Source organism: Danio aesculapii, chromosome 16, assembly GCF_903798145.1.
Source record: "Danio aesculapii chromosome 16, fDanAes4.1, whole genome shotgun sequence".
Classification (NCBI taxonomy): domain Eukaryota; kingdom Metazoa; phylum Chordata; class Actinopteri; order Cypriniformes; family Danionidae; genus Danio; species Danio aesculapii.
This window is the reverse complement of record NC_079450.1, coordinates 49,637,273-49,662,509: the sequence shown is the minus strand read 5'-3', so window position 1 is coordinate 49,662,509 and position 25,237 is coordinate 49,637,273. Positions and strand designations below refer to the sequence as shown.

The window sequence follows — 25,237 nt, the reverse complement described above, 5'->3', positions numbered from 1 at the left end:
CATGTACTTAATGAATTCATAAAACTAATTTTGGGAAATATTTTTATTTCTAATGATTTTAATTAAAACATACTGCTGGCTAAAATGTGACCAGGACACTGGAACGTTTCTTTATTATTATTATTATTATTATATTAAAGTGTGCAAGAGCTGCTTTTATTGCTTTGACTAAGAGGAAAGCACTATGGAAGAAGATGCTGAAACCTTTTCAGATGGCATAATTATTATTTTTTTTTTAAATCAATAGAAGTGCTGATGCTTTTTCATAATGATATATGACAGAAAAATAATTTATCAATACTTTTCTAAAGGTTTCAATAAATATTTGGGATTTAGAGACCCTAATGGAGTTATATTGTGTATTCCTATCCTGATCTCTCGAGTGGCTAATTTGAACTGAGTTCAGTTGTACGAAAATGTACGATTTTTAAAAAGGAGGCATGTCACCAAACCCCACCCCTAAACCCAACCGTCATGGGGGATAAGCAAATCATACTAAATTGTACGAATGTGATCATACTAATTAGCTACTAAATCAAAAATTTACGAATTGCCGTGAGATAGCGCTGGTATTCCTGTGGCCTGTACCATAAAACCGGCTAGCTAGTTAAGTTTCAGTTTAGTTTGCACCAATCTTGGTTTTTAGGTAACATGATGAGCTGAGCTGAGCAACCTTCATGGTATCTAAAACCCAGAATTGGAGCAAACTAAACTGCAATTTAAATGGCTAGCCGGCTAATCTGGCTTCGTGGTACAAGCTCCTGCTCTCAACAAACAAAGCAGTTTATTGTGAATATGTTTCTTGAGTTGCACTTACTGACACGAATTAATAAAATTCTTATCATGAAATTTTTTATCATGGATCATGGTCATATGTTGGTCCTTAAGTCTAAATTGGTAAGCTAGATGTTTGCTTCTGTCATGGTTTTTCCTCATCTTTTGGTTTTCACTCATTTCCACAAAGGGATCGTGTTGTGTGCAAGTCTGCTGACCCAGCAGTGGAAACACACGCACGCACGCACGCACACACACACACACTTTTTAGAAGTTTTGTCATTTTTTTATCTATTAATTTTTTTTAATTTACAGTCAATCAATCTATAAATCAGTCAATCAAAATGCAAAGACTTGACTAATTCAGGACCTTTCTTTGATCAAGGTTCATTTTTAATGACAGGACATTACACATTTTCCAAGTGTTTTTCCAATTTTTTTATTCATTTTTCTGTTTTAAAAAAACATTAAAATGCTATATTCCTGCTTGTTTTTTACACAACCAAACTAAGATTTAGAGAAACTACTTGTTGAGCGGCTGTTTATTTCAGTGTGTATAATAATTAAATGCTTTTTTTTTTTTGCTCTGCAGATGGAGGTCAGGGAGCAAGTTCAGAGAGCCAGAAACATGCAGAAACCAAATGTAATATTTGCTCCCAGAATTTCCCTAGTGAGAGTCAACTTCAGAGACACCTGCGAGACCATGAAGTCAATGATAAGGCAAGAGATTATACATTATCATCTTTAAAAAAGATCTGCTCTGGGTTGATGGTGCCATTTGAACACACAAGTTACAGTTGGTGAAATTAAATATTGAACACGTCATGTTTTTTATTATTTTTAAAGTAGCTGTTGACAAGAAATTTAAACAGATTTTGGTTAAAATCCAAACAATACAAACATTAAAAAAAACAGAAAAATTAGTTATGTGTAATAACAATGGAATGACACAAGGAGAAAGTACTGAACTACTGAAATGTATTTAATACTTTATGTAAAAGGTTTTTTGAGGCGATGGCAGCTTAAAGTCACCTCACTCATATGGAGACGAAGTCACATGCATTGCTGCGGTCTGATTTTTTTTCACAGACTTCAACAGAGTGTAAAAATCTTGATGGTTCTGTGGGTCTCGTCTGTCAAATCTTTTTGTATTTTCTATCGGATTCAAGTCAGGTGATTGGCTGGGCCATTATACAGCTTGGTTTTCTTTCTCTGAAACCATTTGAAAGTCTCTTGGCTGTGTTTTGGATCATTGTCTTGCTGAAATGTCTACCCTGGTTTCATCTACATCCTAGATGTTGAACTGAAGCAGCAAATATCAATTTACAATGAGGAAGGGCTAGGCATGTGCCGGTATCACATTTTCATGCTGCGATTAATTGATTGAGCTTTTATCACGGTATACGGTATTATCACAATATTGTAATTTTACTAGAGAAACAGGTAAAAAAACACAAACTTCAGTTTCGTCAACTTAGTAACTTTAATAACTTTTTAATTAACTAAAGGTACTTCAAACATTTAAATACAAATAAATATAAATAAAACAATTCACAATATAAAAGTAAACTTGAGCAATTATATCAAAGTGAATGTGCAAAGGGAAACCGTCTTCGATCAGCAATCCCTCTGCATTTTTTTGAAACCCAAAATATTTCCAAACCTCTGACTTTACCCTTTTTGAAGGGGGATAAATTGTCGGCAGCGTTCCTCCTTCCGCCATGCTTCTTCTTCGTGTGAGAATTAGAGAGCGGTGGCAGCGGCAGCGCGCCCTGCGAGCACACAGTGCTTCTACATGTGGGGATTGTTTACATCAGAGTGCGCATCAGTTCTGCGCAGCATATACGGAGTGTTTCTTCAAGCGGTTGATGGAAAATAAGCTGAAGGGGGATAAATTGTCGGCAGCGTTCCTCCTTCCGCCATGCTTCTTCGTGTGAGGGTTATAGTGCAGTGGCAGCAGCGGCGCGCGCTGTGTGCACACAGTGCTTCTACATGTGGGGATTGTTTACATCAGAGTGCGCATCAGTTCTGCGCAGCATATACGCAGTGCTTCTTCAAGCAGTTGATGGAAAAAAAGCTAAGGTGCGTTCTAAGAATATAAATTCGGATCTATTCTTTTTCACGTTATTTTGAAGTGCCCGCGATAACAATATCGTGCATATTCATTACCGTGATTTATCGCATTACCGAATACCGGCACAAGCCTAGGAAGGGCAGAGGGTTGCTGAAGAACTACTTAGAGATTTCAGCTGCTGTCTGGGCTTTCACTGCCTTTCTACACCTCACTATCTTCATGTGTTCAATACTTTTGCCCTGTTCCATTTCATTTTATTACACATAACTTAATTTGTAAACTAATTAGTTTTGTTTTCTTTGCTTATATGGATTTCTTTGGTTGTTATCAACATCCGGTGAAAAGTTCAATAAATATATTTTCTGAGAAAACTGGTGACGTGTTCAATATTTATTTCTGTCACTGTATGTATTAATGAAGGATAGATAGATAGATAGATAGATAGATAGATAGATAGATAGATAGATAGATAGATAGATAGATAGATAGATAGATAGATAGATAGATAGATAGATAGATAGATAGATAATTTGCAACAAAAAACAGAAATAGTCATTTATTTTAAAGGGTCGTGAAAAAAGAAGCTTTTTCCAAGATTTTAACAGATCCTGCAAATCCTTTCAGCGTAAAACACAAATGTGATTGTTAGCATAGTCTTTACAGCTCCTTGATATGGCTTTTAATGGTAAATTGCAGCCTAGGTTTAACGCTTGAATACAGTAAGAGCAAAAAAAAAAAACAGTATAATGTAGGGTTTACTGTCATAAAGATTTCTTCTAGATATGCATTGGTCTTGTTGTATTAGTAATAGTAAATTTAACCTTTCATGAACTGTTGACGATATTCTTCACTTCTTTCTGGATTGTAGCCAAATCGGTGTGACCAGTGTCCGGCGTCCTTTAATGTGGAGTATAATCTTGACCTTCATAAATCCACCCACACCACCAGTGAACTCAAATGTCCAGTATGCCAAAAGAAGTTCTCAAGAGTGGCTAGTCTGAAGGCTCATGTGATGATACACGAGAAAGAAGAGGTCAGACATCTTCCTTTACCTAATTCTACGGGAAATATATTCCCTTGGAAAAACTGAAACTTGATTGGTTATTTTATCTTTAAAGGGGTACTATTACGTCCCTTCTACAAGATGTAAAAGTAGTCTGATAAGTGTATATATGAAGTTTTAGCTCAAAATACTCCACAAATATTGTTTTATAACTCTTTGAATCTGCCCCTTTTGTGTCCGCTGTGTGTGTGTGTCTGTGGGTGTGTGTGTGTGCGTGCATGAAATTTGTAACGACATTGTGTGTGACTTATCGTTGCAACTCGGCAGCAAATACAACAAGTAATAATCATTGGGAAAGTTCTTACTGTAGTATTTCTCACAAACATTACGTGAGATCTGCTTCCTTCATGTCTGTCACTGTGCTGTTTATCTGACGCAGCCGAGGCGGAGATTGAGGCACACTCTGACAGGCACGTGGGAACGGTGGGCGGGGAGAACTAGCATCATAGGAACAGGCAATAAAAAACAGCTACAATGTGTTCAAAGCAGAAAATACATTATTCTAAAAGGTATAATAAATAATCTGATGGGTATTTTGAGCTGAAACTTTACAGACACATTCTGGAGACACAAAAGACTTATCTTAAATCTGGAAAAAGGGGTAAAATAGGTGCCAAAATTAAAATATCAGTTGTCTTGCTGTCTCTTTTTGCAATGTTTAATAGTATGCTTTGTGTTGCCAGAACTTCCTGTGCTCTGAGTGTGGAGATGAGTTTATCCTGCAGAGTCAGCTTTCAGTGCATCTGGAAGAACACCGGCAGGAACTCAGTGGAGCAAAGTCGTTCACCTGCAAGACCTGCAGCAAAGAGTTCGTGACACAAAACCAGCTCAGAGAACATTTGAAAAGCCACGCCAAGATCAGGTCTGGAGGAATAATGTTTGTTAATGAATAATGAATAAATCCGTTGTCTTCAGACAAAAGAAAAGAAGAAAAAAATCACTGACACATGATTTATATAAAGATAAACGACAATAAACTTAAAGCTAAGCTCAGAATCAATTCAAGAGAGAATGCATTTTGAGAATCTTTGAATTGATACAGAATTGATGTTTTGAAGATTTTTCACTACAGCTCTACATATCCAACTACTCTTTATATTTGGAAGCGGATATGCTACATACATTTTTTCGTGTCACTTTATTTTGATTGTCCTTTAAACACATTTTGTTGATTTTAAGTTACAGTTCAACTAAATGCCTATTAAATCCCATTAGAGTATTCGAAAACTCTAAGTTATGCCGAGTTCAGACTTCAGCCCCGATTTTGACTCGCCGATATGTTTTCGCAGAAATCGCAGACAAATGGCTGAAATCACAGGCAAATCGGTGCTCGTTCACGCGAGTAACAATCACACAGTGTGAACTATCAAAGACGCGATCTGAGAAAATTACTGATGAGTCGCTGACACCCGTGAGATATTTGACATGCTAAATATCTGGAGCTGTCGGCAATTCAAATCATGCCGTGTGAAATGAGTTCTGACTGAAAATAACATCAGCAATTACCTACAGCCAATGAGAGAGCAGCATCCACTAGTGTGTGTATCTGCAGGCCAGTGGGAGGTTGAAGATGAAGTTAAAAGCGCTCATTTTCAGTTTATTTGGACCCAAGAAATGAAGGAAAAACCAGGGAAACTTTGGCAGGAGCACCCTTGTCTGTTTGACGTGTCATCTGAGCAATACCACAACTGGGTTGAAAAAGAAAAAAAAAGTTGAGGGGAAATTGCTAATTCCCTTCAAAAGCCAGATGAACTAAATAATGCCTCACTGAAGGCTTCATTCTCATTATACATAGTTAATATTACAAGATATACTACGTTACCTCGCGTTGTTTCCATGTCACTTCTCGGGTGTGTTTGGTTGTGAGAGACTGAGTCAAAGTTGTCGGCAATTCTTCCTATTGTAAAGTCATGCAGTGTAAAACCCCCTGTCACCGATCCATCTTGCAGTGTAAGCAAAGCAGTGACAAAACGCTAGCCCAGATAGTCATACAGTGTGAAAACGTCTGTGACACGACTACTTTGAAAGTCATGCAGTCTGAACTCAGCATTAGAGGTTAAGGTTAGTGTCGACATGAACTTGCAAAGATAGCCAGGAGAATGTCTGTTGGTGTATCAGTATTAGTAGATATTAAACAGTCAGTCTACAAACTCTCTAATGAGAATTAGTTGGCGTGTAGTGGCAATGTAACTTAGAGGGCTCTATTTTAACAATCTAGGCACAAAGTCTAAAGTGCATGGTGCATTAAGGGCATGTGCAAATCCACTCTTGCTATCTTAAGGATGAAAAAATATGCTTTGTGCCCTGGCACATGGTCTAACATGCTTTAATTTCACTTAAAATAGTCAGTTGCGTCTCACCATGGCACATTTGCTATTTACATGGCGGACTTTGTAAGTGGAAAAACTAAATGCTTTACTAGCAAGAAAACAGTTAAACAGACCATCTGCAGCGAGGATAAAGAACGAGACTCCTCCATTCGGCCTCTTTACTTTCTCTTTGCTTTTACTCTTTACTTCTTTATTTTGGTGGAGTAAGGAAACGGTGGAAGCTCACTCCACTGAAGACATCCATCAGCCTACATATTTAATTTTGTTTGTTAAGCGCAAAGATTTGTTTCAAAACTATTTCTAAATTCAGTTCTAATTTCCAGCAAACTAATAAATGAACAATAATAACTAAGTGTGGTCAAAAAACTATGTACAAACACACGTCCTATTCTCATGCCCCATATGGTGATGCAGACGTTTCCAAAACCCGACAGATGGACAAATCTAAGCTAGTTTTTATTAAAACAAATATTAATATCCATATAATAAATAATACTGCTAAAAATAATAACATTATACAAATGCAAATTGTCATGAATAAACTGAAAAAAGCCCCCCAACATGAAGAAGGCATGGTGGTAGTGGTTTTTATACTTATGTAGAAAATAATAATTTTCATAACATTTTAAACAATTAATTTATTTTTCATATGTTTAGATATTTGTGTATTGCTGTACATCCTGTGTGTATTAAGCAATGTATATGCATTTTTTTAGTATAACTAACACACTCTGCGCTGGACAAAGCAGCTTTTAGTTGGTCAATGGCGTGGTCTGTTTTAGTTTATCAAAATAGAAACTCTCCAACAAAACTCCTCCTTTTCACTTGTATGATAGGGCCCCTAGTCTACAAAATGTGCAAAAGGGACCATCAGAATAAAACAATATACATTTTTCTGAGCCTGATCACAAAAACAAGTAAATACAATGGACCTATTTTAATTGCAAAGAAACACCTCTGACATATGATTTCTGAAAATATATTCAAATTGCAGTTCTTGAAAGATTTTCACAATGTTAACAGTCCATTTTTAATATAATACCCCTCATTATTTTTGTGGCTGGCCAACCATTTTGTGGTTATTTTATGGATATACTGTGTGTTCGAAAACACAGTGGGACATTCTTGATGTTTTTATGAGAGTCATCCAACTTGTCAGTGTTTCATGTTGTTGCTTATGTTTGTTTTTGACTTTGACTTTGTTTATATTTGATTTCTTTTTAAGTAAATTGACTGAAATGTATTGTAAATACTTTTATTTGATTAATACGTGCTTATTATAAGTTCAGCTGTGTCGCTTATAATCCGATCTTGAATTCATTTTAAGGCCCATTATTACAAGTTCAAGAAACTACAAGAACATTGATCGAAGGGGATTCAAGAACATTTGCCACCACTGTGGGAAGACGTTTAAGAAACCCAGTCAGCTAGTTCGACATATACGCATTCACACAGGTAAACACTAATAGACCATTTTTATACTTTAAAAGAGGCAATGTTTAGATTTTCATGAATCTGCCCTGTTGCCTGTGTGATCATGTTTTTTTTTCTCTGTGTTTCAGGTGAAAGGCCTTATAAGTGCTCTCACTGTGGAAAGTCCTTCAACCAGAAAGTAGTGCTGCAGACACACATGGTGCGGCACACAGGGGAGAAACCTCACATGTGTCAGCATTGTCCTGCATCTTTCTCCCAAAAAGGAAATCTGCATTCACATGTTCAGAGAGTTCACTCTCAGGTAGCACTTTACAGTAAGGTTGTATTAGTTAATGCATTTACTGACCTGAACAAACAATGAACAGTACATTTAAAACAGGATTTATTCATCTTTGTTGAATTATGGTTAAAGTACATTTAGGACAGGGATTACCAATCTCGGTCCTGAAGGGCCGGTGTCCCTGCAGGGTTTAGCTCCAACTTGCCTCAACACGCCTGGCTGGGTGTTTCAAGTTTACCTAGTAAGACCTTGATTAGCTTGTTCAGGTGTGTTTGATTAGGGTAGGAGTTAAAATCTGTAGCACACCGGCCCTCCAGGAACAAGTTTGGTGACCCCTGATTTAGGAGGTTGTTATCGCAGAATAAAGCCTGACATGCAGTTGTATAAGAGTGCATTATTTTGCAAAAACAACCATCCTGGAAGTACTTTATCCCGCTTATTGCACGGCTACTTGCCACAAAACATAAAAGTTAGACACAAAATGTTGTTCTGAGCTTTGATAGTTTATTCAGTCTTTAATTAAACGCTAGTCTGACAGAAACGAAAATAGCTGATGGAGTATACACTAACCTGCAGGTTATTCAGTCACAAGACGGCACCAAACAGTCAAAAACCCAAAGCTAACAGAAATGAAACCAGATGAATAGAGCATATACTAACAGGCGCCAAACAGTTAAAAACAGCCAAAACCATAGTGGAACAGACAAGTGGATACATATGAATGTGGATTTAAGTATGTGGATTTGAACATGCTCACTGAAGTTCCCAGAAGAGCCTGTGTTATTCAGTGGTTTTTATCTTGGAATAACTCTTTGAATATTGTGCCTGACAAATCAGAATCATGTATTCCACACAGCCGTGTAATAACTTGGTAAAACATATCTTGAAATGTTGCGACTGACTGATCAGAATCAAGTATTTCAGACAGCCGTCTAATAACTCAGGATAACAAACCTTGAAATGTTGTGACTGACCAATCAGAATGGAATATTGCAGAGAGTCTTGTAATGACTCGGGATACTAAACCTTGGAATGTTGCGACTGACCAATCACAATCGAATATTCCAGAGAGCCTTGTAAGAACTCGGGATACCATACCTTAGAATGTTGCAACTGACCAATCAGAATCGAGTATTGCAGACAGCCGTGTAGTAACTCGGGATAACATACCTTGGAATGTTGCCACTGACCAATCGAAATCGAGTATTCCAGACAGCCGTGTAATAACTTGAGATAACATACTTTGAAATGTTGCTGCTGACCAATCAGAATCGAGTAGTCCAGACAGCCGTGAAATAACTCAGTATAACATACCTTGGAATGTTGCTACTGACCAATCAGAATCAAGTATTCCAGACAGCCGTGTAATAACTCGGGATAACAAACCTTTGGAATGTTGTGACTGACCGATCAGAATCGAGTATTTTAGAGAGCCTTGTAATAACTCGGGATAACATACAGTGGAATAATGTGACTGACCTATCAGAATCGAGTATTCCAGACAGCCATGTAATACCTCGAGAGACTTTGCAATGTTGCTACTGACCAATCAGAATCAAGTATTCCAGACAGCCGTGTAATGATTTGGGATAACATACCTTGGAATGTTGTGACTGACCTATCAGAAGTGAGTTTTCCACACAGCCGTGTAGTAACTCAGGATAACATACCCTGGAATGTTGCGACTGACCAATCAGAATCGGGTATTCCAGACAGTCGTGTAATAACTCGGGATAACATACCTTAGAATGTTGCAACTGACCAATCAGAATCAAGTATTCCAGACAGCCGTGTAATAACTCGGAATAACATACCTTGGAATGTTGTAACTGACCAATCAGAAGTGAGTTTTCCAGACAGCCGTGTAACAACTCAAGATAACATACCCTGGAATGTTGCGACTGACCAATCAGAATCGAGTATTCCAGACAGCCATCTAATAACTTGGTATAAGATACTAGGAATGTTGCGACTGACTAATCAGAATCGAGTATTCCAAGCAGTCTTGTAATAACATAATGGAAATAAAGTTCGTTAGTTCATGTTAATTCACAGTGCAAAAATGAATTTTAATCATGCATTAGTCAATGCTTAACCATGATTAATAAATGCTTTAAAGGTATAGTTCATTATTGGTTCATGTAAGTGAGTACATGACTTCATGAAACCTTATTGTAAAGTGTGACCAAACAATCTTTATGTTTTTTAGGCGGCTGGTGTTCCTCTCTTCCCATGTATGGACTGTAGCTGTGTGTATAAAAAGCTTGGAAGCCTTAATGCTCACATCAGCAAAATGCACATATCGGTAATGGAAGTGGAAGAGCCAGCAGCACAGGTGATTACAGTCTGTTCCTGCCTGAGATATTTATTCTTAATGCTGAGATCTTTTTTTTAAAAAGGGTATTATTTCCCATCCTGGTTTTAATATGCTTGGGTGTTTTGTATCTTGAAAGAAAAAAATACATATAATTTATATAATTTTTGTTAGTTATGCTTTTGCATATTAAGGACCAGGAGTGACACTTAAAAATAAATTGAAAAATCAATTTAATAATTCAAACTAAATATTAATAAATCACCTTTAAATGTGGAAATAAAGATACATTTAAAGGTGATTTATTATCAATATACTTTTTTATTATATGATTAATCAACATTTTAAAACATAAAATAAATAAACAGTTATAAAATTGTCTATACATTTTTATATATACAATTTTTATACATTTTAAATCTCTTTTTTTGTTCATTTTTATATATAACACACACACACACACACACACACACACACACACACACTCTCACCGGCCACTTTATTAGGTACACTGTTCAACTGCTTGTTAACGAAAATTTCTAATCAGCCAATCACATGGTAGCTACTCAATGCATTTAGGCATGTAGACATGGTCAGGACGGTCTGCTGCAGCTTAAACCGAGCATCAAAATGGGGTAGAAAGCTGATTGTAGTGACTTTGATTGTGGCATGTTTGTTGGTGCCAGAAGGGCTTTACTGAGTATTTCAGAAACTGCTGATCTACTGGGATTTTCACGCACAACCATCTCTAGGGTTTACAGAGAATGGTCAGAAAAAGAGAAAATATCCAGTGAGAGGCAGTTCTGTGGGCACAAATGCCTTGTTGATGCCAGAGGTCAGAGGAGAATGGCCAGACTGATTCCAGCTGATAGAAAGACGGATGGGGCGGATGGGCTACAGCAGCAGAAGAACACACCAGGTGCCACTTCTGTCAGCTAAGAACAGGAAACTGAGGCTACAATTCACACAGGCTCACCAAAATTGGACAATAGAAGATTGGAAAAACGTTGCCTGGTCTGATGAGTCTCGATTTCTGCTGCGACATTCAGATGGTAGGGTCAGAATTTGGCGTCAACAACATGAAAGCATGGATCCATCCTGCGTTGTATCAACGGTTCAGGCTGGTGGTGGTGGTGTAATGGTGTGGGGGATATTTTCTTGGCAAACTTTGAGCCTATTAGTACCAATTGAGTGTCAACGCCGCAGCCCACCTGAGTATTGTTGCTGACCATGTCCATCCCTTTATGACCACAGTGTACCCATCTTCTGATGGCTACTTCCAGCAGGATAATGCACCATGTCATTAAGCGTGAATCATCTCAGACTGGTTTCTTGAACATGACAATGAGTTCACTGTACTCAAATGGGCTCCACAGCCAACTGTGTGATGCTATCCTGTCAATATAGACCAAAATCTCTTAGGAATAGTTACAATACCTTGTTGAATCAATGGCACGAAGTATTAAGGCAGTTCTGAAGGCAAGAGGGGGTCCAACCCGGTACTAGTAAGGTGTACCTTATAAAGTGGCTGGTGAGGATATATATATGACCTTGACTAAGAGGAATACAATGACATTTTGTAAAATTAATAAGCCTTTTTATAGTTTTTCTAACCTATTTGCATCTGTAAAGGATGACTGACTTGCTGTGTTTTTCAGAAAGGAAATGCACAGGTTGATCAGAGTGCAGTGGGGTCTGAAGGGCCAGAGGGTGTGACAGATGTGATCCAACAGCTGCTGGAGCTTTCTGACCACGTGACGGCAGACAGTGCTCAGCCACCTCCACCTGGGCAAACCATAGGCACAGCCATCAACCAGGACATCCTACAGGTAACCAACAACCCTTTTGTTTAAAGGAAAGAAATGTAATATGAAACTGAAAGATAAAATTCTTACCCAGATGAAGCATGTGCCAGATGATTGTCTGATCCAATTAGATGGCATGAGAAATACTCTAATCTAATTTCATGGTAATCCATGCGTTTTTGTACTTACACTTAGGCTCTAAAAGATCCAAACATATCTGCTGCCATGACAGTTAGTTAATGCTCATTAATCATACAGGGTAAAAACCCCTTAGTAAAAATTCTATAATTATTTACTTGCCATGATCTTACATCTATATGCAAGTTGATTTCTTGTCCGAGGACAAAAAAATTGTTAAAATTATCAGTGAATGTTTTATAATTATTAAGCAACATATTTTCACATTTACGGTTCTCTGATGTTGGTTACTAGTTAAATGACATGTATGAAAACATTAAATATTTAATATTTTTCATAAGTACTTTGATGTTTAAATAATATTTATTTATTTATTTATTTATTTATTTAATTAAAAATGTTAACATTTTTTATTCTTAAAAATAATACAATTAATTCATTTATTAATTAAAAATATTTACTGTTTAGGGCTGCACAGTGGGGTCTTGAAATACAGTTTAAGGAATAAATATTATTATTATTATAAGATTTTTTAAAAATTATTTTTCTGATATTTCCCAAAGTGAATATTTAAGGAGGCTAATAATATCGAACTTAACAATTGTTTTTATTAATTATTATTTTTCATTAAAATTTATTTTATCCCACCCAAATGAAAGGAAATAAGTCTTTATTCAGAAGAAAAAAATATAATAGGAATTACTGTAAACATTTTCTTGCTTTGTTAAATATCACTTGGGAAATATAAAAAATGTATAAAACTGTTTAATAATTTAGTTTATGTAATATTAGGAACATTTTAGGCTATTTTGTGGGTAAAATTGTGGAACTGCTGAAATTATAAGAAAGTTTTAGTCTCATGCAGCCTGTGAAAAATCCAAGCATAAAGAAAATACGAATAATTCATTCACCGATTCATTTTCCTTCGGCTTAGTCCCTTTATTCATCAGGGAATGCCACAACGGAATGAACCGCCAACTTATCCAGCATGTTTTACTCAGTGGATGCCCTTCCAGCTGCGACCCAGTACTGGGAAACATCCATACACACTCATTCACACACATACACTACGGCCAATTTAGTTTATTCAATTCACCTATAGCGCATGTCTTTGGACTGTGGGGGAAACCCGAGCACCTGGAGGAAACCCACGCGAACACTGGGAGAACATGCAAACTCCACACAAAAACGGCAACTGACCCAGCTGGGACTCAAACAAGTGACCTTCTTGAGGCGACAGTGCTAACCACTGAGCCACCGTGCTGCCCATACTACTACTATTAATACTACAAATATTTATAATAATAATTAAATAATTTGATATTCCTATTGTGCATTTTATGTTTCAATTATTTATTAGTTTTTGTTACATGAACCCTTGTTTGTGAAAATTAATCCATCTGGAGTTTGAGACGCAAGTGAATAGGACCTGCATAATAAATGTTGCGGACGCTTAAATGTTACTGTACACTGCATTTCTGCAAGTGCAGTGACTTTTAATCCCTTAAGAAGTTTAAAAATACAACCATGTTGTAATGAGATGAGCATCAAATATTGAAAGTGTAAGGTCATCCTGTGCTGACATCATCACATAGTGCACTTTCACTGGAACCGGCATTTCCAGCATGAGTTCTATTAATGTTATAGGTTATATACAGTTGAAGTCAGAGTTATCAGCCCTCCTGAATTATTAGCAAACCTGTATATTTTCCCCCAATTTCTGTTTAACAGAAAGATTTTTTTCAACACATTTCTAAACATAATAGTTTTAATAACTCGTTTCTAAAAACTGATTTATTAAATCTTTGCCATGATGACAGTACCTAATATTTTACTAGATATTTTTCAAGATACTAGTATTCAGCTTAAAGTGACATTTAAAGGCTCAACTAGGTTAATTAGGTTAACCAGGCAAGTTAATATTGTTATATTATTTATAGGTTTGTTCTGTAGACAATCTGAAAAAATATTGCTTAAGGAGGCTAATAATATTGACCTTAAAATGCTTTTTAAAAAATTAAAAAAACTGCTTTTATTCTAGCCGAATTAAAAGAAGAAAGACTTTCTCCAGAAGAAAAAATATTATCAGACATACTGTGAAAATTTCCTTGCTCTGTTAAACATCATTTGGTAAATATTTGAAAAAGGAAAAAATTCACAGGACGGGCTAATAATTCTGACTTCAAGTAGGTAAGGTAGGTAAGATTTACAGTTCATGACCCCATTACCATTGTCTCTGATGAAAATGCTAAACTTGATGTTGTGTTTTCACAGCAAGCTTTGGAGAACAGCGGACTGACTGAGATTCCTGTTCAGCCTGAAACTCAGAGCAGCTCTGAAAAGCTTCAATCGGACACAGTTTCCCCGATGGCCACTTCAACAGATGGACCAGTCCCTTCAAAAATACTCATGACTGACACCGTTGTGAAAAAGGAGAAAAGGAGCATTATCAAAAAGCCTCCACAGATGCTAGGTATGCTGGAATGCTAGGTTGCTAGGTATCCTAGATGAGCGCTAGCATATGGATATGTATAAATGAGACGTAGCACAGCTTGTTCAGAAAAAACAAAACAATGGCTCACATTTAATCCAAAATCTGTTCAAAAGATGTTTAGGGTATTGGTTATCTAAGTTTAAAGGTGATGTCGGATGGCCATTTTATAAAAGTTGATATCATTCCTTAAAGGTGCTGGATGTCAGTTTTTGACTCTGCTAAAACATTAAAATACCTTAATATGTGTGCAGATATTTAAGAAACATGCTAAGTGAACATTCTTGTTTATCTGAAAAATTATGCTGAAGTCAGATATTCTGATTTGAAAATGTGTTTTCCGTGCCAGAACGTCGGTCTTTGTTTTGGTAATTTTAACCTGCCCAATACCATTTTAGCCAATTATATTTCAGCACCCCGGGTTGCCTTGCTGGAAAACCGCGTATCTCATTCATTCATTCAGAAAGGCTCTCAAAGCATGCGTCTGTGACTGAAATGGGACCTCCGGTGGACAGTAGCAGACTCCGAAATGAGATGCAGATTTAGTGCCACATGAGGTGGTTATTAATTTGCAAATAATATAAATATTACTAATGTAAACATTAGGTAAGCAGGTTACATTGCAACCCCGTGTCCTAATAACACAGTTCGTGACTAGGTTTGCTGTGATGAGCAATATGGCTGTTTGGACCAAACAAAACACGACAGAAATTTAAATACAACAATTCAGAAGCACAGACTATGCACTCACTCATGAAATGGTAAGGTTTATAATCTATTTAATGCATATTAATCTTTTTCAACATTATTAAATGTACACGCTGATTTACTGATATGTGTTTAGTTCTAAAGTTCAATTTCAGTCAGTTTATTTTATTTTCAAGATCTGAGGTGAACTATCTGCTGCTGCTTTCAGTAGTATGGCAATAAATGTCATGTAAAATGGCATTCAAACTCACATTATTAGCATTTAACACTGAATAAAGCACATGAGGTAAACCTGAGGTGATCATTGTTATAGTTTTCTGTTGTTCACCTGTGAGAAATAGAAGCCGTTTCTAATAAATCAATTCGAGGTGTTGGTTAGGACAAAAAATCCTTTTAATATGGAAAATATTCCTTCTATCGTGTGTCGTTGCTTTTATTTAGAACACGTTAAATCACTCGCTCCTGGCAACCTGCGCTTGCATTTGTTTTGATCCAGGAGTGCAATACCTAGTTCAACCACTGAGTGTCAAACTTACATACTGCACCTTTAAGTCACAACTAGGCTACTTTTTAACTTACGCACTGCTGGTGCAACCAGTCCAAGCTCTGCATGTATTAACCACTGTATAGCAGACTCAAAAATGTGTTTTTGTGTTTTCAGGCACCATCAGGCAGGAGAATGGTGTAAGGTGGCACGGTTGTCCGTACTGCTCCAAAGAGTTCAAGAAGCCTAGTGATCTGGTGCGTCACATCCGCATTCACACTCATGAGAAACCTTACAAGTGCAAGCAGTGTTTCCGTGCCTTCGCGGTAAAGAGCACTCTGACTGCTCACATGAAGATCCACACTGGCGTTAAAGCTTTCGAGTGTCAGCACTGCAAGAAGTGTTTCTCCACGTCTGGGAGCATGAAGGTCCATCAGCGTCTGCACACAGGTGAGAACTACACATATAATATGTATGCACTTAAAACACACCCATAGTTCCAAGAGCAGAAATAAAATAAAACCTAATTCATACATTTAATCCGGAGTTTTCTTATAAAAACGTCCTGCTGTTATCAGCGCACAATGAATCTTGGGACGTTCAAGGTCATGAAGGATCCACCAGGTTGAGTCTTTCATTACCTGAGAACCGAAGGACACATATGTTGACGCAGCGCTCTACAAATGCATCCTTTGGAGGATGCAGCCTCTAAAATGAGACACAGCTATTATTAGCCCTCTTAAGCAATACACTTTTTTTGATTGTCTACAGCAGTGTTTCCCAACCCTGTTCCTGAAGGCACACCAACAGTACACATTTTCAACCTCTCCCTAATCAAATACACCTGAATCAACTTATCATAACATCAGAAGAGACTCCAACACCTGAAGCTAATGGGTCAGAAAAGGGAGACATCCTAAATATGTACTGTTGGTGTGCCTCCAGGAACAGGGTTGGGAAACACTGGTCTACAGAACAAACCATCATCACACAGTGAGTTTCCTAATTACCCTAATTTGCCTAATACAGTACGGTACAGTACGGTTTGTTACGGGTCACCTTTATCTGGCTTGCATTTCCACTGCCAAAAGGGTACCAATGGTGGGCGTGGTGTACGACAGAAAGTTTCAGTCGACGTCATTCTCACTCTAGGAAAGTCAAAGTAAAGCTCTATGGGTCATTTGCATATCATATGAGAAGCACTTCTCACAAAACAGATGCTTTATACACATAAATACTTCTGTATAAATGTTTATAACTAACCTTTCTATGAATAAGTTTTGATTATAACTGCAGATCAATGATAGTGTAAAATAGCCTACTGTAACGTATGCAATTATATAAATTAAATAAATAAGTGAAGTTTTCAAACTAATTTTGAGAGGAGCACGTGATATGATTGACTGCAGCTGGCCACTCATCTACATTCACTAGTTAGCCAATCAGATTAACCCCAACTCACTATAAGTAGCCTAGCTAGAACTACTCTATTATCTTCGTTTTCCGAAGAAACCCCCCATCCACCCCTTCTCCTCCTTTCTTCCTTTACCACGGGGAGCTCTCGAGAACCACCTGATCTCGTACTCCCCGCATATGCTCTATGGACCAGGCGGGAGCCCTGGGCTCACCTATCTCCGAGCTCAGGGTTCTCTCCCGGGACAGCATGCCAAACCTGCTAACAGTTGTCAAACAATATCTAAGTGTGAACTCTTGAAATGCAACATAAATGAACACATACAGACCTTTACAGTATCTGATATCTTACCAATTACAGAAAAACTACACAAAGCATATATTTAGTCCTTATTTGGGTTCAAAAACAACATGATTTATAGCCCACAGTCAGAGCAGACCTCTCATCTGTGTCTTTAATCTTCACCATCACATGTAACCTCTGTTAGAAAGTAATTCCGTCATTCGGAGTTCATTCATAATAGTCCAAAAGGTGATGATAATAGTTAAACATGGCAGTTTGTTTCTTGTTTTAGGATGCTGAAAGAATCATTTGCTCCTTTGTTCTTTTGCATCACTCTCACGTTTGTCCGTTTCTGAAAGGATTGGATGTCGGAAGCACTTCAGTAATCACGCACACGTTATTATCGTCAGCTCAAGAAGTTAATTATTTCAAATATAGATGCGCGTTGAGCTCTCTCGAGAAAGCGAAACCGCTCGTGCTTTAGACGGCCTTGTAAACAACGATGGGGCACAGGGTAGATTCTGCTCTTCTTCTTGGCTTTGTGGCTGTTCATTAAGAGGACGATGTTTTTTAAAGCTCGGGTCGACCATGGCTCGTTATTATATGTATATATTACTACAACTCGGCTGTGTATTTAAAAATGGTGTTCCCTTTGTTTTCATTCTCTGCTTGTATACGCGCTAGTGATGTTTCTCTGTAAACCAATAGTGTTCAGCTGCACATCTTGCTCCATCTTTTGGTACACTTCTGTTGTGCTAGGTACCCTTTTGAAAGGGTACCCAAAAAGTGGTACGGTACGGTTCACTTATTGGTACCTTTTGACAGTGGAAACGGCCATAAAAGTGTATCGAACTGTACCACACCGTATCGTATCACTCAGTGAAAATGGGCCGTAGTTTACCTAGATAAGCCTTTAAATGTCATTGTCATTTTATAGTGTGTTTGTGCATGCAAATTCACATGTATCATCAAAATACAGAACTAAAACGCATTTTGGCACTAATGTATATTTTGTATATTCTTGGTTTATTTACAAAGTTCATGGTAAAAATGACTGAGTACTTTTATCTGCTTTTCTTCAGGTTTAAGGCCATTCCCTTGCCCTCACTGCGAGAAGTACTTCCGTACATCAGGCCACAGGAAAACACACGTTGCCTCTCACTTTAAGAGCACACACCATAAAAAACACAAGTACCCCCGAAAGCCTCACAAAACCAGAGTGTCCCGGAGCAATCTGCCTTTGCCTGATATTCCTCTCCAAGAGCCGATACTTATCACAGACATGGGTATGGAAGATCATCCAACCTACATACACCTTTGAGTTATAAGAGAATATATTAACATTATATTCAATTCTGTTATTTTGAAACATTTAAACTACACTTTAATTTTCACTATGTGAAAACGCAGACTGAATTGTAGTTAAATTATGAATTGGATTTTACTAGTCAGTGTGGAACATCACAGAATTTGGCACATTTTGGATGTTTCTAATTGAAAGTAGGACTATATACCTGCATATCAAATTGTGAGATAGACTGGTGTCTGTGACTATTAGAATTGGATATCATTCAAATTTTTTCGATTTCGATTCTGCTTATTGATTTCGATTCTTATCGATTCCCAGTTTAGATTCCAATGTAGTATAAATGTAATATGACATTGGCTCTGTTCACACTGGTATTAAGATGCGTTTTGTTGATATGATCACAAGTGGACAAAGGAGACACATTACTGATGCAATTCTTTATGATTTACACAAAAAGGAAATCTTTATGAATAGGCTACATTATCCATTAACTAATGAAATGATGGATACTTGATTGATTTTATTTTTGATCTATTAGGCTTACAAACTTTATTCTCTTTTACAGTTTTAACGTAGGCTATACACCAGACAAAAGTCTTGTCGTCGATTCCAGTTGTAAGAGCAACAAATAATAACTTGACTTCTAGCTGATCATTTGAAAAAGTGGCAGAAGGTTTCTGTTGAATCATCTGTTGAATCATCACAAGTACTGCTGAAGACATACTGGAACCTGCATGGACCCAAGATTGTAACAGAAATTAGTCAAGTTTGGTCAAGGAAAAAATTATGGTTTGGGATTACATTCAGTATGGAGGTGTACGAGAGATCTGCAGAGTAGATGGCAACATCAACAGCCTGAGTTATCAAGACATTTGTGCTGCCCATTACATTACAAACCACCGGAGAGGGAAGGGTAGCGCTCCTCATATCCACATCAAAGTTCCTGAAAGCGAAGAAGGACAAGTTGCTCCAGGACTGGCCAGCCCAGTCACCGGACATGAATATTATTGAGCATGTCTGGGATAAGATGAAGGAGGAGGCATTGAAGATGAATCCAAAGAGTCTTGATAAACTCTGGAGTCCTGCAAAAACTCTTTCTTTGCCAGTCCAGATGACTTTATTAATAAGTTATTTGAGTCATTGCAGAGATGTGTGAGGCGGTGCAGTGGCGCAGTAGGTAGTTAGATTAGATTAGATTAGATTAGATTAGATTACATTAGATTAGATTAGATTCAACTTTATTGTCATCACACATGTACAAGTACAATGCATCGAAATGCAGTTTAGGTCTAACCAGCAGCAAGTGCAGGATACAGGTATAAGTTATATAGTGCAGTTATAGAAAAACTATGGTGATATTTACAGATGGATGTACTATCAACATTATATACAGGTTGTATTAGCTATGAACAGAGATTAACAATAAATGAATATATGTACAGATAGCTATTAATAATCAGAATCGTGCAGATAGATAAACATAATTACAAATGTACATGCACAGTGGGTGTGTACAGTTCAAATAAGTGAATCAGTGCAATGTGGTGCAATGAATATGTGCAAATTTAAATGTGCAAATGTTAAATACTGCAGTGATTGTGAGGAGTTTAAGTTAGAGGAGAGTGGGGGGTGTATTGGGGGGCAAAGGAGTTAGTGAGGGGCAGAGTTCAGAAGGGAGACACCTCTGGGAACAAAGCTGTTCCTCAGTCTGCTGGTTTTTGTCCGGGGGAGCCTAAAGCGCCTGCTGGAAGGCAGGAGTGAAAACAGTCTGTGAGCAGGGTGAGAGGAGTCCTTAAGAATACTGCGTGCTCGGCGTAGACAGTGTCTCTTCTGGATGTCCTCTATGGCTCCCTGTGATGCGTTGGGCAGTTTTCACCACCCGCTGCAGTGCCTTACGCTCAGCAACAGAGCAGCTTCCATACCAGACTGTGATGCAGTTGGTCAGGATGTTTTCTATTGTGCAGCGGTAGAAGTTCACCAAGACAGCTGATGAAAGCTGGTTCTTCTTAAGTTGCCTTAAGAAAAATAGGCACTGGTGAGCCTTCTTGACCAGGCTGGAGGTGTTGGTGGTCCAGGAAAGGTCCTTTGAGATGTGGGTCCCCAGGAACTTGAAGGATGAGACGGGTTCAACGACCATCCCATTAATGTAGGATCATGTGAGCCTGTTCGTCCCTTCTTGAAGTCCACACTGAGCTCTTTGGTCTTGTTAGTGTAGGTAGTGCTGTTGCCTCACATCAAGAAGGTCGCTGGTTCGAGCCTCGGCTGGGTCAGTTGGCATTTCTGTGTGGAGTTTGCATGTTCTCCCTGCGTTCGTGTGGGTTTCCTCCGGGTGCTCCGGTTTCCTCCACAGTCCAAAGACATGCAGTACAGGTGAATTGGGTGGGCTAAATTGTTCGTTGTGTATGAGTGTGAATGAGTGTGTTTGGATGTTTCCCAGAGATGGGTTGTGGCTGGAAGGGCATCCGCTGTGTAAAAACATGCTGGATGAGTGTCGACCCCGGATTAATTAAGGGACTAAGCCGAAAAGAAAATGAATGAATAAATGAGAGATGTATGGATGCAGTCGTCCAAGCTCATGGGAGTCATACACAATTATAATTCTTTTTCTACTGCACCATGACTTTATATTCTATACTGTACACTATTTATGTTAAGTGAAACAACTTTAGTCTAAGCAAAGTCAGACCTTACTGTTCTAATTAAATAATTAAAAATAAAGACATGATCAAATTTTATTTTGGTCAAATAAGCGTAATCTAGAAGCCTTTGCTTCATATAAGACCCTTCTGATACCAAATGATCAAGTCAAGTTGTTATTTTTGTTCCTAAAACTTGGATAGGCGACAAGACTTTTGTGAGGTAGTGTATGTATGCTTTAGTTTTTATCAGATTCATTTAACAGATATTTTAGCACAATGAAAGCAATTAAATTGTGCTTCTTTGATTAAAAACAAAGGATTGTTTAAAAATGTTTAAGCTAAAGCATCAGGAATTGACTGCACAAAAAAACACAATCAACACGATCATCTGATGTTTTCTAAGCTAAAATCGAAAATAAAATGTTGCTTTGATTAGAATAAAATAATTAAAAGGACATTAAAGACCATACACATGAAATAAAACATTCACAAAGCTGTAGCTATCTTATGAAAAACACCAGTTAATTAACGCTGCAATAACTGTTGTTTTTTTAGTCCAGTTTGTATTTATTTTTGCAAAAGAAAAACATTGGGACTGTTAAGAGAACATTCTACTTTATACATTTTTTAAAAGTTTTGATACAAAACCTAAGATTATCAACAGCAAAGTGTAAATCTGTTTCTTCAGTGTGCTTCAGCAGTGTGTCCCACTGCTTATGAATGAGCAGTGGAGATAATTCACCTTAAGTTCTAAACAAAAATAAGCTACATGTTCAAAAAAGTTGCATGTCTTAAGGAATCTATCACGATGCATTATTATTATGTGAACCAACTGCAAATGCTTGATCATATTAGTCATGACACTTTACTTTCAAATATTAATTTATTACAATAATTACACTTAGCTTTGCCATCGTTCTTTACCAAATGTAGCCACACATTTGAGCACTTCCCACTGTCCATCTCTAAACTAATGTTTGGATTATTATTATTTTAATTAATTATTATAATAATCATTTTTATTAGATTAGATTTAGGAACCAAATTTTTTTATTTTATTGCAAGTATATGATCTTAATCTTAGTAGAATAGAATTTTTGACTCCCAACCTTATTATATATTAAAGCATATGTCTATGTGAACAAATGCCACAGTTTCCTTTACTGCACACATATTCAAGCATGTGATGCTCATGGTGTTTTTAGTGTCTGCCACAGGCACCCCAAAACACTGACTAATTTTATTTGTCTGTTTTGTCTTTATTACTGCAGGACTCCTGCAGAACCAGAGCTCACGGGCCACCTTGCAGTATCTGGACATTGTGGAAAACGAGCGCCCATACAAGTGCGGATACTGCAGTAAAGCGTACAAGAAGTCAAGTCACCTTAAGCAACATGTTAGGTACACATTATGCACAGTTTAAAAAAATATATATACATATATATATATATATATATATATATATATATACATATATATATATATATATATATATATATATATATATATATATATATATATATATATATATATATATATATATATATATATATATATATATATATATATATATATATATATATTTATTTATATAAAAATATGCATATTTGGATTGTTTCAAACAATGGTTTTGGTGTTCTGTGAAGGATCAAAAACAGAAATTATTAAGCCAGTGTTCTATTCAAAATGTTTACCTTTTTGACAATGCATTGTATAGCCAATATGCCAATTTTAATTATGTATTTATTATAGTATTTGGCATGCTGTTTGCGAACCCAATGTACATTTATTTAGCTGATGCTTTTGCACAAAGGCTCTTAGAAATGAGGTTAAAAATAGCACCATGTAAGTTGTTAATAATAATATAAGTTGTTAAAGTTGTTTGTTTACAAGTTGTTAATGCTTCCAGATTTAAAAGAGTACCCCAACAATGACCGGAGCCACAAGAATTAGAGGGTCCATTAAATGGCATAACAGTTTCAGCAGAGAAATTTTCGGTGGGCAAAAATTTGGTGCATCTCTAATATCAACACATTTTTAGATTCCCATTGTTGCAAATTTCTGCAGAATGATTGGCTTTTAGAGCAATATAGAGTAAAAAAAATTTCAGAGCTTATCATTGTTATTGACATCAATTTTATCGCGATTGAATATAATATCGTTTATCGGCCCAGCCCTACCATGACAAGTCTAATATAGTTTAGCAGTTTTGTTTTACACATACATACACTTATATATACTTATACATACTAAATGACTATACGCAGAGAGGAAAGAGTGTGTCTCCTACAGGTAGTTTGTCAAACCCGCACAGAAACGCACATCATTTCCCAGAAACATGGAGTGTTTATAAGAAAGTGTTTGGTGCATATGGAGATTAAAAGTGTGCGCCTCCTACTGGTGGTTTGTCAAGATGTATAGATGCAAGGTGTTGTGGTATAGATGTGTTAAGTAATCAGTGTTGCTAGATTGTGCTGACCACATTCAGACCAAAAGTAGTACGCCAAAAACATGCCACAAGAACAGTGTTTCCCAACCCTGTTCCAAGAGGCACACCGACAGTACATATTTTGGATGTTTCCCTTATCTGACCCATTAACTTCAGGTTTTCGAATCTCTTCTTACATTCTGATGAGTTGATTTAAGCATGTTTTATAGGGGAGAGGTTGAAAATGTGTACTCATGTGTATGTAAATGTGTTGTTTCCAGTGCATGTTGGACTCCGGCAGGGCAATTCTGTTTATCATTTATATGGACAGAATTTCTAAGCGCAGCCTTGGGCCGGAGGTGGTGTGGTTTGGAGACCATAGGATTTAATCTCTGTTGTTCACAGACAATGTTGTTCTGTTGGCTTCATTAAACATGGACCTTCAGCATGCCCTGGGGCGGTTTGCTGCAGAGTGTGACACGACTGGGATGAGAATCAGTCCAAGGCCATGGTGCTCCACCAGAAAAAGGTGGTTTGCCATCTCCAGGTTGGAGGAAAGTCCTTACCCCAGATGGAAGAGTGCAAGTATCTTGGGGTTTTGTTCATGAGTGAGGGAAGGATGGAACATGAGATTGACAGGCGGATTAGTGCAACGGCAGCAGTAATGTAGTTGATGTATAGTAAAGAAGGAGCTGAGCCGAAAGGTAAAGCTCTCGATTTAACGGTCAATCTACGTTCCTACTCTCAACTATGATAATGAGCTTTTGGTCATGACCAACATGACAAGGTCTCAGATATAAGCGGCTGAAATGAGTTGTCCTTCGCAGGCTTGTAGGGCACAACCTTATAGATAGGTTGAGGAGCTCTGTCACCTGGGAGGAGCTGCTCTCCACATCGAAAGAAGTCAGCTGAGGTTGCTCGGGCATCTGTTCCAGATGCCTCTTGGACGCCTACCTAAAGAGGTGTTCCAGGCATGTCCAACCAGCAGGAGACCTCAGGGATGACCCAGGACACACTGGAGGGACTATGTCTCTCGGCTGGCCTGGGAACACCTAAGGATTCCTCCCGAGGAACTGGAGGAAGTGTCTGGGGAGAGGGAAGTCTGGGGTTCTCTCCTGAGACTGCCGCCCCCGCGACCCAAAATTATTACATATTAATCCTCTTTAACATTATTATGTACATGCTGAATCACTCATATGTGTTGGTTTGCACTGAGTTACAGTTCCAAATGGTTTGTTTATTTATTTTCAAGATCTGAGGTGAACTGTCT

At 37.5% G+C, this 25,237-nt stretch overlaps 1 protein-coding gene across 1 annotated transcript in view; it reads left to right on the top strand.

Annotated features, from left to right (window-relative positions):
- The window catches only part of LOC130242926 (zinc finger protein 236-like), a 77,408-nt gene that overhangs the window by 1,635 nt on the left and 50,536 nt on the right, over window positions 1–25,237 (top strand). Inside the window, exons 2-12 of the mRNA XM_056474887.1 lie at window positions 1,367–1,494; window positions 3,717–3,881; window positions 4,595–4,773; window positions 7,569–7,696; window positions 7,804–7,976; window positions 10,165–10,290; window positions 11,928–12,098; window positions 14,487–14,685; window positions 16,073–16,345; window positions 18,674–18,877; window positions 22,811–22,940. Coding sequence (XP_056330862.1) covers window positions 1,367–1,494; window positions 3,717–3,881; window positions 4,595–4,773; window positions 7,569–7,696; window positions 7,804–7,976; window positions 10,165–10,290; window positions 11,928–12,098; window positions 14,487–14,685; window positions 16,073–16,345; window positions 18,674–18,877; window positions 22,811–22,940 — 1,876 coding nt within the window. The remainder of the gene's footprint in view (window positions 1–1,366; window positions 1,495–3,716; window positions 3,882–4,594; window positions 4,774–7,568; window positions 7,697–7,803; window positions 7,977–10,164; window positions 10,291–11,927; window positions 12,099–14,486; window positions 14,686–16,072; window positions 16,346–18,673; window positions 18,878–22,810; window positions 22,941–25,237) is intronic.